The following is a 17,602-nucleotide window of genomic DNA, read 5'->3' on the forward strand; positions in this document are numbered from 1 at the left end:
TCAGCATCCCAACTGCCATGAGCAGTTTTGTGGATAATTGGGAGCATTGGTAATTGAGGTTAGACTACAAGTGTGAACTTTTAGTTCAAAATTTTAGCTGCTATTAAAGTGGGCAGGCTTTAACTGTTCTTGCTAAAATCACAAAATATTTTGATTAATCCATTTGTATGTATTCCAAAAATGGAAATTAACCATTTTGCTATCAGACTGTCTCTAGTTGTCAATTATATCCTCCTCCCTGGTATTTGGTTCTTCCCCTGGAGATCAAATAAATCTAGAATATGACCTTGCCAGGTTGTGGTCCTGATCTCAGAGCTGCTGTCTCACTCGGTGACTTTGTTTTCTCTAGATTTAACTTTTCCAATGCACTTCTAGCTGGCATCCTAAGTTCTACCCTCTATAAATTTCAGATCATCCAAAACACTGCTGCCAGTGTCCTAACTTACACCAAGTCCAATTTGCACATCATCCAAGTGCTTGCTGGTCATAACTGGCTTGCAGCCTGGCAACACCCAAATTTTAAAATTTTCCTTGTTTTCAAATTCCTCCATGGCTTTGCCCCTCCTTATCTTTGTGATCTGCTCTAGCCTTACAAGTGATCGACTAAGATGAGGAGAAATTTCTTCGCTCAGAGAGCTGTGAATCATTGGAATTCTATCCCAGATGGCTGTGGATGCTCCAACATTGATTATATTTCAAGCTGAGAGATAGAGTTTTGGTGTCTCAGGCAATCAAGGGGAGAGGGTGGGAAGTGGAGTTGAGGTCGATGATCAGCCATGATTGTATTGAATAGTGGAGCAGGTTCATACAGTCTACTCCTGCTCTTATTTCTTATGTTCTTATGATAACCCAGGGATATCTGTGCTCCTCCAATTCTGGACTTCTAAACATCCCTGGTTTTAATTGCTCCACCATGGGGCAGCCTTCAGCTGCCAAAGCCCCAAGCTCTGGAATTCCCTCTCTAAACCACTCACCTCCTTTAAGACACTACCTAAAACCTACCTCCTTATGTGGCCTGGTGTCAAACCTAGTTTGACAATGCTCCTGTGAAGAGCCCTGGGACATTTCACTACATTATAAATGCAAGCTGTTTTTCCAATTTATATTCAAATATTTGAAATGATAAAATTAATTTAATCAGCTTCTTGTTGGGGCTAAGAGATTCTGATCCATTTCAATATTAATTGGAAAAAAAACTATGAATTGACTTACAACTTCTCAGTTTTATTTCCCCAAAATAATATCACAGCGTAAAATTGCAACCTATATAGACCTAAATGGAAACTTAAACACCGTCATTAATGCTACAAGAAAGTCATTCTAACTTAGCATTAAACCAATTATAAAGCTCAATACTATGCCATACTATCCACAGCATTTTATAGGCATTGTTGATAATCTTGTGCGAGGAATACTTCTTTGATAGTCAAAGGGTTATAGTTTGCTGTAATCTTCACTCAATTAGAGTCAATAGAATATAATATATTAATGACAGGCCAGTCTCCAGGTGTTGTGCAATGGTGGTTCTGGATATGGAGCAGATTTAATATCTAGACACTAACTGGTCTGTACCTTTAAAGCCACTTCTAATGCAACCCTTGTGGGAATTTGGTCTAAATAGGTCTGTGGTCAGCTATGGGCTGAGTACAGCTGTTAGCGATTTCTCCAGATCCACAGCTGTTTGGCTCCTCTCAGTTATATCAAAGAGGTAAAAAAAAAACTGCTGCTTTCCTCTCTTCATAAACACTTCTTTAAAAAGTACTATTTGGCTCTGATTTGTTGGTGTCGTCTGGGGGGTGGTGGTGGTGGTGGGTGGGGGGAACAATGAACACTTAATGAAAAGTTCCCTTATACATTCTGTGTACACACACTGGTATAGACCTACTGAATAATAAACTGCAAATTATTTGTCAATTAACAAATCTGATACCATCACAAGGTGCTTCTTCAAGTGCAAAGATGACCCTGCATTGAAAGAGTGCACAGCTTTGCTGACAGCTGCTACCCAATTCAAGACCCTGAATGGAATTTACTGTATTGATCACAACTAATGTGTTTAGGAAAGAAACTGAGGAAATGTTTTACACTGATAGTTCATGACATCTGAACCTTTTGATTAGATCTTGGGCTGTATTTCTCTGCCAGGTATTCACTACAGTGGGACAGTTTCTCTTCTGTAACTGCAGAACAAAATGGTCCTCATCCCATGATATCCAGCCACTCTGGCTAACCCCATTCCTGCTCCACAAATTGAGAATATTTTAAAATGAAGCTTTAAAAATCAACACTAAAAACTAAACCCCCCAAACACACCAGTTAATGCCGGTACCCAATCCTTTCAAAACCCCTGCTTACTAATTCTGCCCCAGTGCTGGTATTTCCTTTCCCATGTCAGATTTGAGAGTTCATTCAGATTATTTTTTTCTCTGTAGAGAAGATAACATGATGAAATTTCTCCACCAGAGGATCAGATTTTAGAATCATTTTATTATTTACACCAACATCTCACTCTTCCCCAGCAACATCCTATGTATAGATTTAAAAGAATATCTACCTTATAAATCATTTGATGTGTGAAGATAACCATTCATGCTAAAAGCTGCACTGAAGCTTTGAATTTCTTAAGCTTCATTCACACTGCCTGTGAATCTACTCTGTTCAGCTACTGGTTTGTAATTTGCTACTCACCATGCACTGTCAGATTACAGAGTGGATGCCAGTCTAACAGTTTGCTTTAACCAACTGCTCCCCTGTTCATGGTGATTTATAGCCTGTTTGATAAGTGATCCAGACAAGAGAAAGGAATATACTCACTGGCACACGATGCACTACTGCATGGAGAAAGGGGAATAAGGATTGTGCTGAAAGAATTTTTAAAAAACGTTTGACATCATGAGACTCGGTACTTTTTAATCACCCTCACCTTAGGTTTTTGATTCACCTGTGTGCAAGATGCTTTCCGATATGTCACCCAAGTGGCCTTGACCATCAGTGTCTACAGGCTACCCAACTACAGGGGCACCCTCGCCTGTCCTCCACAATGTCCACCAAAAAGGTCACTGGACTGAGATCAGTCACTGATTTTCTTCTCTCCCATCTCACCTAATTTGTGATACGGCCATGACTGTTCTTACTCAGGTCGGGTGAATGTAATAAATAGAATTATTTGTGCAAGCTTTTAAAAAAACTCATTCAGACAAAATAATTCCTGAAAGAGTTGTTTTGTTGTCAATGTTACAAAAAGGCTGTGCAGCTCACCGATAGTGCAGTGCAGCTCACTGATAGTTGCAGTGCTACAACTGGCACTTTGGTCACATCCCAGCTTCCGATTTTCAGCTCCATTAATGGTACAGAACAGGTTCATGACAGAAAGGCGAGAACAAGAAACAATGAATCTCACTCTAAACAAGAGAGATGCCTAGCCCAAAGGTTAGAAATTATGTTCTAAAAGGCTGTTGTCCGGGTGCAATATCTGCAGAGTTACACTTGCACAGAGAATGTAGTGAGCAACAAAAACATTTCTACACATCATGTTACATTCCTATAGAATGAATTCTGGAGATCAGTCATATTGCGTTTTGACACTCTCTCTCTCGAATGCACAGCACAGATGGCCAGAAATGTAACCAGTTCCTTTTCAAGTTCACGTGCACACAGTTGTATCCAATTTGCATTTGTGATCAAGGTTATGGGCACCAACCTTCCCAGGTGCCACTGGAAAGATGCATAAAGGCAGTCAATAAATGGATGTTATAAGTCTGCTCCTGACCTGAACCAAAAAAATGAAAGAAATTGCATATATATATAGCACATTTTCAGAACCTCAGGGCACCCCAAAGTGCTTTACAGTCAATTAAGCACAGGAATGTAGTCACTGTTGTAATGTAGGGAAATGAGACAGCCAATTTGTGTGCAGTAGGATCCCACTAACAGCAACGTGATAACAACCAGATCATCTACATTAGTCACATTGGTTGAGAGCCAAACATTAGTAAGCACATCCAGAACACTCCTGCTCTTCTTCAAAATAGTACTGTGGGATCTTTTACATCCACCTGAGGGCAGATATATCATTCATCTCTGACAGTGCAGCACCCTCAGTACTGCACTGTGCCAGTGGCTGGCATTGAGCAATGCTAAACTGCCATTTTAAAAGAGTCCATGCTTTGGGAGGAACTTCAGCCATTCCATTCTGTCACAATGCTACTGTCAGTATCTGTCCTTGTGCAGTGACAGTGTTGAAACATAAATATATTTTGCAACTCTTGCATTTCTGAACAATCAAAATCCACACCATCTAATCACAACTTCAGTCTGGTAGTTTGTGCAGATTATGGAAGTGATACCATCTGCAGCATTTTCTTTTTGTTTAGTGAAGCGATACTGTTGTTTGAAGGATGCTAATAAGTAATGCTCTCTATGGGATGTGTGGAGAAAGGGTAACATACAAGAAAAGAGAGAAGTATTGGACTTGGACCCACCACCAAATCAGCCAACAGTTCCCAACAAAGCAAGGCAGCATTGCACCGGGATATGACAAGGGGCAGTAAGAAGAGAACAAAGGTATTTCAAACAGCAGAGGTCACAAGGATATCTGTGTGCCAAGCAGTGTTTAAGATTGGGTTTGAACACATTGTTGGGCGCAAGAGGCAAGATTTACCCTGCACCTATACTTAACCTTTACAGGATGACCAACTATCCCAACCTACACAAATTAATTACATGATAGTAAGAGTTTCTATAGATATTTAAATGAGAAAAGAGCTAGTAAAGTGAGTGTTGGTCCTATTGAAAGTGAGTCTGGGGAATTAACAATGGAAAGTAAGGAGATGGCGGATGAATTAAACAGGCATTTTGCATCAGTTTTCACCATAGAGAATACGAGTAACATCCCAAAAATAGCTGTAATCAGAAAATGGAAGGGAGGGAGGAACTCAGGAAAATTACAATCACCAGGGAAGTGGGACTGAGCAAATTGTTAGAGCTGCAGGCTGACAAATCCCCAGGTCCTGATGGATTTCATCCTCGGGTCTTGAATTAAGTGGCTAGTGAAATAGTTGATGCGTTGGTTTTAATTTTCCAAAATGTGGGGAAGGTTCCATTAGATCGGAAAATAGCAAATGTAACTCTTTTAGTCAAAAATGGAGAGACAGACAGAGAGCAGGCAACTACAGGCCAGTTAGCTTAACATCTGTCACAGGGAAAATGTTAGAAGCTATTATTAAAGATGTCATAGCAGAGTACTTAGAAAAGTTTAAGGCAATTAAGCAGAGTCAACATGGTTTTGTGAAAGGGAAATCATCTTTAACCAATTTATTGGAGTTCTTTGAAGGAGTCACATGTGCTGTGGATAAAGGGGAACTGTTGGATGTTCTGGACTTAGATTTCCAGAAGGCATTTGATAAGGTGCCAAATCAAAGCTTTTTCAGAGTGTAACAGCTCATGGTGTACAGGGTAATATACTGACATGGATAAAAGATTGGCTAATAGGAAATAGATGGAAGCCATAAATGGGTCTTTTTCTGGTTGGTGGGATGGATTGAGTGTGTGCCATAGGGATCAGTGCTGGGGCCTCAACCTTTTACAATTTATATAAATGATTTGGTGAAGGGACTGAAGGTATGATTGCTAAATTTGCTGATGACACAAAGATGGGTAGGAAAATAAGTTGTGAGGACATAAGGAGGTTGCAAAGTGACACAGATTAGGTTAAGTGAGTGGACAAAGACCTGGCAAATGGAGTATAATGTGGGCAAATGTGAAATTGTCCATTTTGGCAGGTAAGATAAAAATGAAGATTATCTAAATGGCGATAGCCTGCACAGCTCTGAGATTGAGAGGGATTTGGGTGTCCTCATGCATGAATCACAAAAGGCTAGTATGCAGGTACAGCAAGTAATTAGGAAAGCTAATAGAATGTTATCATTTATTGTGAGAGGAACTAAATACAAAAGTAGGGAAATTATGCTTCAGTTGTGCAGGGCACTGGTGAGACCACATCTGGAGTACTGTGTACAGTACTGGTCTCCTTAATTAAGGAAAGATGTAAATGCACTAGAAGCAGTTCAAGGCAGGTTGACTAGGCTAATACCAGGAATGGGCGGGTTGTCTTGTGAGGAAAGGTTGGACAGGTTAGGCTTGTATCTACTGGAGTTTAGAGTAACAGGTAACTTGATTGAAACCTTTAAGATCCTGAGGGATCTTGACAGAGTGGATGTGGAAAGGGTGTTTCCTCTTGTGGGAGAATCTAGAGCTAGGGGTCATGGATTAAAATAAGGGTTCGCTCATTGAAGACAGCGATGAGTGGAGAAATTTTCTCTCCAAGGGTCATATTTCTTTGGAACTCTCTTCCTCAAATGGCAGTGGAAGCAGGGTCTTTGAATATTCTTAAGGCAGAGTTAGATAGATTCTTGATTAACTAGGGGATGAAAGATTATGGGGTAGGCAGGAGGTTACAATAAGAACATAAGAAATAGGAACAAGAGTAGACCATTTGGCCCCTCGAGCCTGCTCCTCCATTCAATAAGATCATGGCTGATCTTCTTGTGTTTATAAGAACATAAGATCAACCATGGTTTATTAAATGGTGGAGCAGGCTTGAAGGGCCGAGTAGCCTACTCTTGCTCCTAGTTTGTATGTATGTAGGTATCACTTTCTATGGTGACTCATTAAACAAAGCACCACTTTTATTGAAAAAGTGAGGGTGCCACAACTCAAAAAGATGCATCTTTTTGATATACAATGCACAGAAGAACTAAATGAATAAACAGGAGGGAATATCAGCAAAAACCGCTTGGGAAAAATACAAAGGGAAAAAACAGCTTCATAAAGTCAGCTGAACTTTGCAAATTCTTCCTTTAAAACATTACCACATCGACAGGAAACAATCAATAGCATGAAAAGGGGAGACAGTAGTGCGATGGTAAACACCGGACTAGTAATCCAGAGGCCAAGGCTAATGCTCTGGGGACATGGGTTCAAATTCCCACGACAGCTGATGGAATTTAAATTCAATTAATAAAATCTGGAAGCTAGTCTCCAAATATCATTGATTGTCATAAAAACCCATCTGGCTCACTTATGTCCTTTAGGGAAGGGAATCAATCGTCCTTACCCGGTCTGGCCTACATGTGACTGCAGACTCTTGGCAATGTGGTTAACTCTCACTGCTCTCTGAAATGGCCTAGCATTCCATTCAGTTTAAGGGCAATTAGGGATGGGCAACATCCCTCCCGCATTGCATGAAAAAAAAAGATACTAATTGGCAGTAATCAATAGGACAGAAACTTCTAGAAATTTTCCTGAACTCTTTCACATCAACGCATTACATAATTTCATGGGGGCTAGGAATGGTAAAATAAATCGTTTCAACCCAAATAGGAGCTGGAATGCTTCTTTTCTGATTCACATCGAATTGACCTTAAAGTTATAAAGGTTTTAATTCCCTCAAGAGAACACGTGGGCCCTATTTATTTATTGCTGTAATGAAGACAGACCAAACTACACTCCATCTAGGCACTACTCTAGATTATTGGCCAATTGTGTGCTTATTCTGACTCTCCTTAATGAGTTAATCAGTTTCATGGGACTTTCCTTTCGTTACATATGCTAAAAATAAAAGTTCCTTATGATCTGTAAGCCTCCACTACAGACGTCACAAACACATTTAACAGCTTGACTGAAAATCTTAGTGATGCTCATCACAGTGGCTCACAAGGGAGTGAGTGAAGCAGTGGTTCACAAAATGATTTAAAAAAACGTGTAAAAATCAGCTTCCATCAACCCTCACTATCGCCAACAACAGGAATATATTCACATTGAATAGGAGATTTATAGAGTCTTGCAGCAAAGGAACCATTTTAGCACATCCTAACCAATTATTTCTACTAACCCCTGCTCTTCCCACATAGTCCTGTAATGCTCTTCCCTTCAAGCATTTATCCAATTCCCTGTTGAAGATTACTGCTGAACCTGCTTTCACCAGCCTTTCAGGCAGTGCTTTTCAGGTCATCATATCCGCGTTAAAAAAAAAACATTCTCTGTAACTCAGCTATGCCCCTTTTAGCCTTTAATCTGAGATCAGTGTCCTCTGGTTACTGACCCTTCTGAAAGCGGAAACAGTTTCTCCTTATTTACTTTATCAAAACCCTTTATGATTTTGAACACCTTTATTAAATTTTCCCTTATTCCTCTCTGCTCTAAAGGAGAATATTCCTAGACACTCAAAAATATATATCTTTTACTGTTATTAATTAAAAATCTAATTAGGATTGATGATTTACACTGGAGCACGGCTTGAACAAGAGCTTGGACAAAATAAATTGCATTTATATATCACTCTAACAGTGTAAATGTCATACTGCTTTAGAGATAAAAATGAATGCTGAACAGAAGGACTAATGGAGGTTATTGAAGACTAAGCTTTTGAACTTGTAGAAAGTATGCAACTTAAACCCATTTTATTTCAGGTTTTTTTCCTATTTCAGATTCTCTCGTATATGTCTCAACTCCCTGTGTTCTTCAGTGATTCCACACCCTGATATCTAGGTAAAATATTGTAGTCTGCGCCCAAGATAATGAGAACCCTTCTTTAGATTATTTCATCAAATGATTCTATCCCACACCTCCATGGGATCCTCTTGCTCTCCAGAAGGTGCAGCATAATACCAGAGTAGACCCTGTTTTGGGTGTTAGCTGCTGCTTATTAAGCAGTTATATTTTTGGGTGGTCTTTATTTAAAAAAAGACACTACTGCAGCTTGGATCACTCTCATGGGTGAGACTTAACTTCTCGTACCTTTGAGAGTGTCTTCCCTTGCTGCGAGATCTAGGTAAGCTTTTGGCAATGCATCTGGGAAACGCAGAGATAACCCTGTCTGGAAATTGCTTTTAGCTACTGGGCTTTGGCCATCATAAGATCTCACTCCAGTCCTTGAAAGCAATAGAGCATCACACGAGATCTTGTTTTAAGTTTAAAATATCAAATGAATTGATCTGTTAATAAAAATGAACACATAAGAAAGTTTGTAATGTAGTCTAACTGCAAGTAGACAAAATAATAAAAATATCACGATTCTAAGAACTAAGCCAATTATTTGCAAAAACAGTCTATCTGGTCTTGTTTAGGAATATCAAATAAGCAGGATTGACTGGTTCCTTCTCACATTTTAAACTGCTTCCTCTATTGGGATTTCCCAAGTGCTCCTGACTTAACAGAATAATGTTACTGTTATATGCCAGAAAAATGTTACCTGGGCTTCCTGGATTTCGAATATCTGACCCCTCAATTTAAAAAAAATGAAAAATACAAATTAAAACAAATGTTATGTGATCAATAATTCATGTTTGAATTCTCTATCTCAAACCTATGACTAATGTGTGACATTATCAGAATAAGCTGAATACAAGCATTTGAACTTTCAGACCTTTTCAAAAAAAATTATATTCATAAGGTCCACGTGCATCGTCTGGACAGGTTATTCACCTGCCCAATTATAGAATTCCCAAAGCCTATGGTGATTTACAGTTTGGATATTGCAACAAAGAGGGACATATAGAATGTTGTGAAGACATAGTAAAGGCAACTCAAAATCTTGCAATATCAACCTGAACACCTGGGACAACCCAGACACTGACATAAATGGCAGCATGTCTGCCGAGACATTTCAAATGTATTTGAAACTGTGAGGTTGTGAAGTTCAGCTGCCAAGTGCTGGGATGCCAGGCAACTCATTTACCTGCCTAATCTGGCTTTCAACGAGACACACATGGCTGTATATCTATGTTCCCCCACAACCCGCCCCCAACCTCTGCCACTGGGGTCCCTACCAGTGCGTGAGGCGCCAGCACAATTGAGGCGCCCTCCTAGTGGCAGCCTGGGTGGCCATTGGAGCCAGGGGCCCAATGCCCAATGATGAGGCTACGGGTTGGAAGGCCAAAATTGCGTTTGTTATTACTCCTGTGGAGGGATTTCCCCACCAACCTGATGGCCCTAATGGCGTTGGCGTCTGTATTTGATGCCTCCATGTTGAGGTGCCATTGCGCTTGCCTGCCTGCCTTGGCAGTGCTCATCTCGCCCAGGTGGGGCTGCTGGCCTGGCATCGCTCCGGGCCCTCATACTGGGCCTCTATCTTCAGGAACTCAGCCGCCACCTTTAATAGAACTTGAGCGAGGAACTGGGCAGATAGGAGACTGCTTCCCAGTGGCAGCACCAGCATATGCATGGGCTTCAGAACCCTTATGTGCCTGACGTTAGGGTCCTGACACCCATTAGAAAATCCAGCCATTTATCTCTACTGTTTCCAGCCTCCTAAGCAATTATTGACTCATGCCACAAGGTTCTCTCCAATTCTGTACACTAATTTTTATTTAATCATACCAAATGCCTTCTGGAAGTTTGTGCAGACAATATCCATACATATTCCCCTAACGATATACATCACAGAGACTCAGCAATTCAAGAACACTAGTCACCACACCTCTTTATGGGCAATTAGGGATAGGACTAAATGCTTCCTTTGTCAGCGATCCTCACATCCCATTAAATAATAAAGAAAAGAAAATCCCATGAATGAATTTTAAAAAAAAGTGACCCCTCAAATAAATAATGAAACCAGCTTAGTCAGACAAGACCTATTCTTCACAAATCCATGCTGACTCTGAGCATTTGGAGAAGTACCAGTTAATCAGTCACTCAATCTCTGATCATAGATTGCATTGACTTCCCCACATTTGACATTCTGTAGTTATCTGGTTTCTCTCTCCCTCCCTTCTTAAATAACCAGTAACATATCAGTAGCTGAAAAACTTAGCCTATTCTTCAATATAATTGACAAAAAATGATTCACAATTTCAACGATAGTTGCATCTTAATTATTTTTTTATATATACACACACACTTAACTTCAAATAATACAGATAGGCTATCGTTTGTTGGATAGTCCCAGACAAACTCCTTGATTTGAGAAACAACTCCAACTCAGACAAATATTTGGACTGACTGGCATTGTTCCTCCCTCAGCAATTGCCCGCCAAATATCATCATCACAACAATCTATCAAGTTAAGGGTGGGACACAATTTCTCTGAGTGAAGTTTGTTTTTTTTTAAAAACTTATTTACTAAAACAGAATTCATGACATTGACACCAAAAGAATTCCTAGACAAAAATGAAGAGATTTTGTCATTCATCCCCCCCTCCTAAATATAGCAAAAGGAACAATGTATAGAAGCAACTCGAATTATTAAAGGAACCCAAACTTACAGGACTTCGTAGATCAGCAGACAAGATATGTTTTCCTTCAACATGATCCTTAAACCTACGCCTTGCTTCCTCTATGGTTGGTTGGTGCCCAGCTTTTCCCAACTTTCCCAGGACCAAGCCTCTCAGGAGTGCGTCTAAGTGACCTGAGATAGAAATTCAAAACAGGAGACCATCAGTGGCACCTTTTTTTAAAAACAAAATGAAGAGTTCAAATTTCCTAACTAAAGATGCCCAAACAATCCTAATGTGCGCTGAGGATGCATAAGCAAACTTTATGGCTTAATAAATGCAAACATAGACACGATGTACTAAAAATACAGCCTTTATGTCAATAAAATTTCTGGAGAATGCAGCGGGATCAGGGGAAAGCAGGAAGGAAGATATTCATTACGTTTTGAAAATTTTTCTTAGGCTGTCTCTGACAAGCCAGTATTTTCTGTCCAAATGTAGTTGACCTGGGATCACTAAGGAGTCAACCACATTGTGTGAGATTGGAGTCATGTCTGGCCAGACTGAGTGGAAGTGGCAGGGGGTTTTCCTTTAAGCACAGGAACCAGTTGGCTTTTTAAGGCAATAATTTTTCTAGCGCTGCCCTCAAATTACCGTGTCTAGTGAATTCAAATCCACAACTTACCATAGTCGAATCTGAATTCATTCATAACCTCTGGGTTATTATTTCAGTATCATAATCACCAGATTACCATAATCTACTGTATATCCTTTCTGCATAAGTCATATAGTAGCACAGCACAATGAAATAATATTTAGCCAGGATCTTTTTCATTTTTATAAATGGACAGCTTTCCTTGGCAGAGCCTCATATGACTTGCATTACAGAACAGAAACATACACAAAGCCATTAAAACATATGCTGACACATATTTATCAATTAAATACTAGTAGGCAAATCAAGAACTAAAACACCACAGACATGAATTTAATCACCCCACAACCTATTTGTTCATATTTATTCACCACAAGCAGCTACATTGGCAATTCCAGGACTGTCAATTATAGAGTCTCCCATCAGAGCTTTGTGTGCACCAATAGAGGGTACACAATTAAGAATCCACCAGCAGATAAGGCCAGAGATTGCAAAAATGGTTAAAGGTTCTATATCTGAATGTGTGCAACATTCATAACAAAATGGATGAATTGTTAGCACAGATATAAATAAATATGTATGACCTGATAGCCATTACAGAGACAGGTGACCAAGGCTAGGGCCTGAATATTGGAGGGTATTTGATATTTTGAAAAGACAGAAAGCTAGTTAAGGATGCCATTAGTACAGTAGTGAGGGATGAGCTTAGTTTGAAAGACAAAGATGTAGAATCAATTTGGGTAGGTAGGGATAAGAAATAAAGATAAGAGGTCACTTCTGGGAGTATTTTATAAGCCCCTCTAACAGTAGGCACACTGTAGGACAGGGAAGAAATAAATAGGGCATGTAAGAAAGGTACCGCAATAATCATGGGTGACTTTAATCTACATGTAGATTGGGCAAATCAGATTGGCAAAGGTAGCCTGGAAAATGAGTTCATAGAGCATGTGGGACAGTTTTGGAGCAGTACGTTCTACAGCCAACCATGGAGCAGGCAATTCTAGACCTCGTAAGGTGCAATGTGACAGGATTGATCAATAACCTCATGGTAAAGGAGCTTTTAGATGACAGCAATCATAATATGATAGAATTTAATGTTCAGTTTGAAGGCAAGAAGTTTTGGTCCAAGTCCAGTGTTTTAAACCTGAATAAGGGTGACTATAAGGGATAAAAGCAGAGTTAGTCATAGAGTTTGATAGCACAGAAAGAGGCCCTTCAGCCCATCATGGGCATGCTGTTCATCAAGCACCTATCTACTCTAATCGCATTTTCCAGCACTTGGCCCATAGCCTTGTTAGGTGAACTGGGAAACTAGGTTAAAAGGTAGGACAGTAGGGATGCAATGGTAGACTTTTAAGGAGATATTTAAGAACTCCCAGCAAAAATTTATCCCAGTCAGAAAGAAAGACTCAGAGAAGGATGCATCATCCATGGCTAAATAAGGAATTTAAGAATACTATTAAATTGAAAGGAACACTGTACAAATCTAAAAAGATTACTGGTAGGTCAGGAGATTGGTTAGCTTTTAAGAACCAGCAAAGAATGACTTTAAAAAAAGGGAGAAAGTAGAGTATGAGAGAAAGTTAGCTAGTAATATAAAAAGATAGTAAGAGCTTCTGTAAGTATTTAAATAGGAAAAAGGGAATTAAAGCTTGTGTTGGTCCTCTGGAGGGAGTGTCTCGGGGATTGATAATGGAAAACAAGGAAATGGTTGAAGCATTGTACAGGAGAAAGGGAGGGAGGAACCTAAAACAATCACCATTACCAGGGAAAATGATTAGACCTAAAGGCTGACAGGTCCCCAGGACCAGTGGCCTGCATCCAAAGGTCTTAAAAGAAGTGGCTGCAGAGGTAGTAGGGGCATTGGTTATAATCTTCCAAAATTCCTTAGATTCTGGAAGGGTCCCAGTGGATTGGAAAATAGCTAATGTAACACCTTTACTCAAGGAAAAAGGGAGACAGAAAGCAGGAAACTGTAGGCCAGTTAGCCTAACTTTTTTTTAATTATTCATTCACGGGATATGGGCTTCGCTGACTGAGCCAGCATTTTTATTGCCCATCTCTAGTTGCCCTCGAGAAAGTGATGGTGAGCTGCCTTCTTGAACCGCTGCAGTCCATGTGGTGTAGGTACACCCACAGTGCTGTTAGGAAGGGAGTTCCAAGATTTTGACCCAGCGACACTGAAGGAACGATAATATATTTCCAAGTCAGGATGGTAAGTGACCGCTAGGGGAACTTCCAGGTAGTGGTGTTCCCACCTATCTGCTGCCCTTGTCCTTCTAGACGGTGGTGGTCGCGAGTTTGGAAGGTGCTATCAAAGGAGCCTTGGTGAATTCCTGCAGTGCATCTTGTAGATGGTACGCACTGCTGCTACTGTGCGTTGGTGGTGGAGGGAGTGAATGTTTGTGGATGTGGTGCCAATCAAACGGGCTGTTTGTCCTGGATGGTGTCAAACTTCTTGTGTGTTGTGGGAGCTGCACTCATCCAGGCAAGTGGTAAGTATTCCATCACACTCCTGACTTGTGCCTTGTAGATGGTGGACAGGCTTCGGGGATTCAGGTGGTGAGTTACTTGTTGCACAATTCCTAGCCTCTGACCTGCTTTTGTAGCCACAGTATTTATATGGCTAGTCTAAGTTAAATTTCTGGTCAATGGTAACCCCCACGATGTTGATAGTGGGGGATTCAGTGATGGTAATGCCTTTGAACATTAAGGGGCGATAGTTAGATTCTCTCTTGTTGGAGATGGTCATTGCCTGGCACTTGTGTGGCATAAATATTACTTGTCACTTGTCAGCCCAAGCCTCAATATCGTCCAGGTCTTGCTGCATTTGGACATGGACTGCTTCAGTATCTGAGGTGTCACGAATGACACTGAACCTTGTGCAATCATCAGTAAACATCCCCACTTCTGACCTTATGATGGAAGGAAGCTCATTGATGAAGCAGCTGAAGATGGCTGGGCCTAGGACACTACCCCGAGGAACTCCTGCAGTGATGTCCTGGAGCTGAGATGACTGACCGCCAACAACCACAACCATCTTCCTCTGTGCTAGATATGGCTTCAAACAATGGAGAATTTTCCCCGATTCCTATTGACTCCAGTTTTGCTAGGGCTCCTTAATGCCACACTTAGTCAAATGCAGTCTTGATGTCAAGGGTAGTCTCTTTCACTGCACCCTGGGAGTTCAGCTCTTTTATTCAAGTTTGAACCAAGGCTGCAACGAGGTCAGGTGCTGAGTGGCCCTGGCGGAACCCAAACTATCAGTGAGCAGGCTATTGCCAAGCAAGTGCCACTTGATAGCACTGTTGATGACCCCTTCCATTACTTTACTGATGAGATGGTATTTGGGCAGGTTTGATTTGTCCTGCTCTTTGTGTACAGGACATATCTTGGAAATTTTCCACATAGCTGGGTAGATGCCAGTGCTGTGGCTGTACTGGAACAGCTTGGCTAGGGGACGTGGCAAATTCTGGAGCACAAGTCTTCAGTACTATTGCTGGAATATTGTCAGTCACCATTACCTTTGCACTATCCAGTGCCCTCAGCCATTTCTTGATATTGTGTGGAGTGAATTTAATTGGCTGAAGACTGGCATCTGTGATGCTGGGGACTTCCGGAGGAGGCCGAGATGGATCATCCATTTGGCACTTCGGGCTGAAGATTGTAGCAAATGCTTCAGCCTTATCTTTTGCACTGACGTGCTGGGCTCCTCCATCAGTGAGGATGGGGATATTTGTGGAGCCTCCTCTTCCAGTGAGTTGTTTAATTGTCCACCACCATTCATGACTGAATAAGACAGGACTGCAGAGCTTAGATCTGATCTGTTGCCTGTGGGATCACTTAGTTCTGTCTATCATTTGCTGCTTATGCTGTTTGGCATGCAAGTAGTCCTGTGTTATAGCTTCACCAGGTTGACACCTCATTTTCAGGTATGCCCGGTACTGCTCCTGGCATGCCTTCCTGCACTCTTCATTGAACCAGGGTTGATTCCCTGGCTTGATGGTAATGGTAGAGTCGGGGGTTTGCCGGACCATAAGGTTACAGATTGTGTTCAAGTACAATTCTGCTGCTGCTGCTGATGGCCCACAGCCCCTCATGGATGCCCAGTCTTGAGTTGCTAGACCTGTTCAAAACCAATCCCATTTAGCACGGCGGCAGTGCCACACACTACAATGGAGGGTACCTTCAAAGTGAAGATGGGACTTCATCTCCACAATGACTGTGCAGTGGTCACTCTTACCGATACTGTCATGGACAGATGCATCTGCTGCAGGCAGGTTGGTGAGGCTGAGGTCAAATATGTTTTTCCCTTGTTGGTTCCCTCACCATCTGCCGCAGACCCAGTCCAACAGCTATGTAATTTAGGACTTGGCCAGTTCAGTCAGTAGTGGTGCTACCAAGCCACTCTTGGTGATGGACACATTTTCCACCCTTGTTAGCCTCAGTGCTTCCTCCAAGTGGTGTTCGATATGGAGGAGCACTGATTCATCAGCTGAAGGAGGGTGGTATGTGGCAATCAGCAGGATTTGGCCAGTCAATGTCTGACCTGATGCTATAAGACTTCATGGGGCCCGGAGTCGATGTTTCAACTCCCCTCTTAGCCTTCCATTGCTATTGACCCCTCTACTAATGGAAAAAATGCCTTTCTTTCCACCCTATCTATTCCCCTCATAATTTATGCACATCTATCAGGTCCCCTCTCAATCTTCGCTGCTCCTAGGAAAACAACCCCAGCCTTTCCAATCTTTCCTCATAGCTCAGACACTCAAGCCCAGGCAGCATCCTGGTAAATCTCCTCTGCACCCTCTCCAGTGTAATTACATCCTTCCTATAATGTGGTGACCAGAACTGCACACAATACTCCAGTTGGGGCTAACCAGCGTTTTATACAGTTCCAGCATACACCACACCCCACCCCCCTCTTGTATTCTATGCCTTGGCTAATAAAGGGAAGTATCCCATATGCCATCTTAACCACCTTATCTAGCTGCCCTGCTACCTTCAGGGATCTGTGGATACGCATGCAAAGTTCCCTCTGATCTTCAGTACTTTCCAGGATCCTACGATTCATAGTGTAATCCCATGCCTTGTTAACCCTCTCCACATGCATGACCTTACATTTTTCTGGGTTGAATTCCATTTGCCAATGCTATGCCCACCTGACCAGTCCATTGATATCCTCCTGCAGTTCACAGCTATCCTCCTCACTATTTACCACACTTCCCAATTTAATTGGAGAGAGAGAGATTGTAGAACTCAAGTGTTACAGAAAGATCTGGGTGTCCTGGTACATGAATCATAAAATGCTTGCATACACAGCAAGTGATTAGGAAGGCAAATGGAATGTTGGCATTTATTGCAAGGGGAATGGAATATAAAAGTACAGGGCCTTGGCGAGACCACATGTGAAGTAGCGTACAGTTTTGGTCTCCTTGTTGAAAAAGGATATAAATTACATTAGCAGGTCAGAGAGGTTCATTCAATTAATTCCCGGGGTGAAGCGCTTATTTTATGAAGAAAGGTTTAACAGGTTGGGCCCATACTCACTGGAGTTTAGAAGAAAAAAGGTAGTCTTATTGACACATACAAGATCCTGAGGGGACTTGATAGGTGGATATCAGGAGGATGTTTCCTCTTGAGGGAGACTAGAACTAGGGGACACAGTTTAAGAATAAGTGGTCTCTTTTTAAGGCAGAGATGAGAAGAATTTTTTTTCTCTGAGGGTCGTTAATCT

At 41.3% G+C, this 17,602-nt stretch overlaps 1 protein-coding gene across 2 annotated transcripts in view; it reads right to left on the reverse strand.

Annotated features, from left to right (window-relative positions):
• npepps (aminopeptidase puromycin sensitive) overlaps positions 1–17,602 on the reverse strand; it is a 220,365-nt gene that overhangs the window by 17,584 nt on the left and 185,179 nt on the right. For both annotated transcript variants that reach the window (XR_005941289.1, XM_041173295.1), the window contains exon 18: positions 11,262–11,404. Coding sequence is in view for 1 of the 2 variants with exons in the window: in XM_041173295.1 (XP_041029229.1) it covers positions 11,262–11,404 (143 nt within the window). In the remaining variant the exon portion in view is untranslated. The remainder of the gene's footprint in view (positions 1–11,261; positions 11,405–17,602) is intronic.

Source organism: Carcharodon carcharias, chromosome 23 (assembly GCF_017639515.1).
Source record: "Carcharodon carcharias isolate sCarCar2 chromosome 23, sCarCar2.pri, whole genome shotgun sequence".
NCBI classification, from domain to species: domain Eukaryota; kingdom Metazoa; phylum Chordata; class Chondrichthyes; order Lamniformes; family Lamnidae; genus Carcharodon; species Carcharodon carcharias.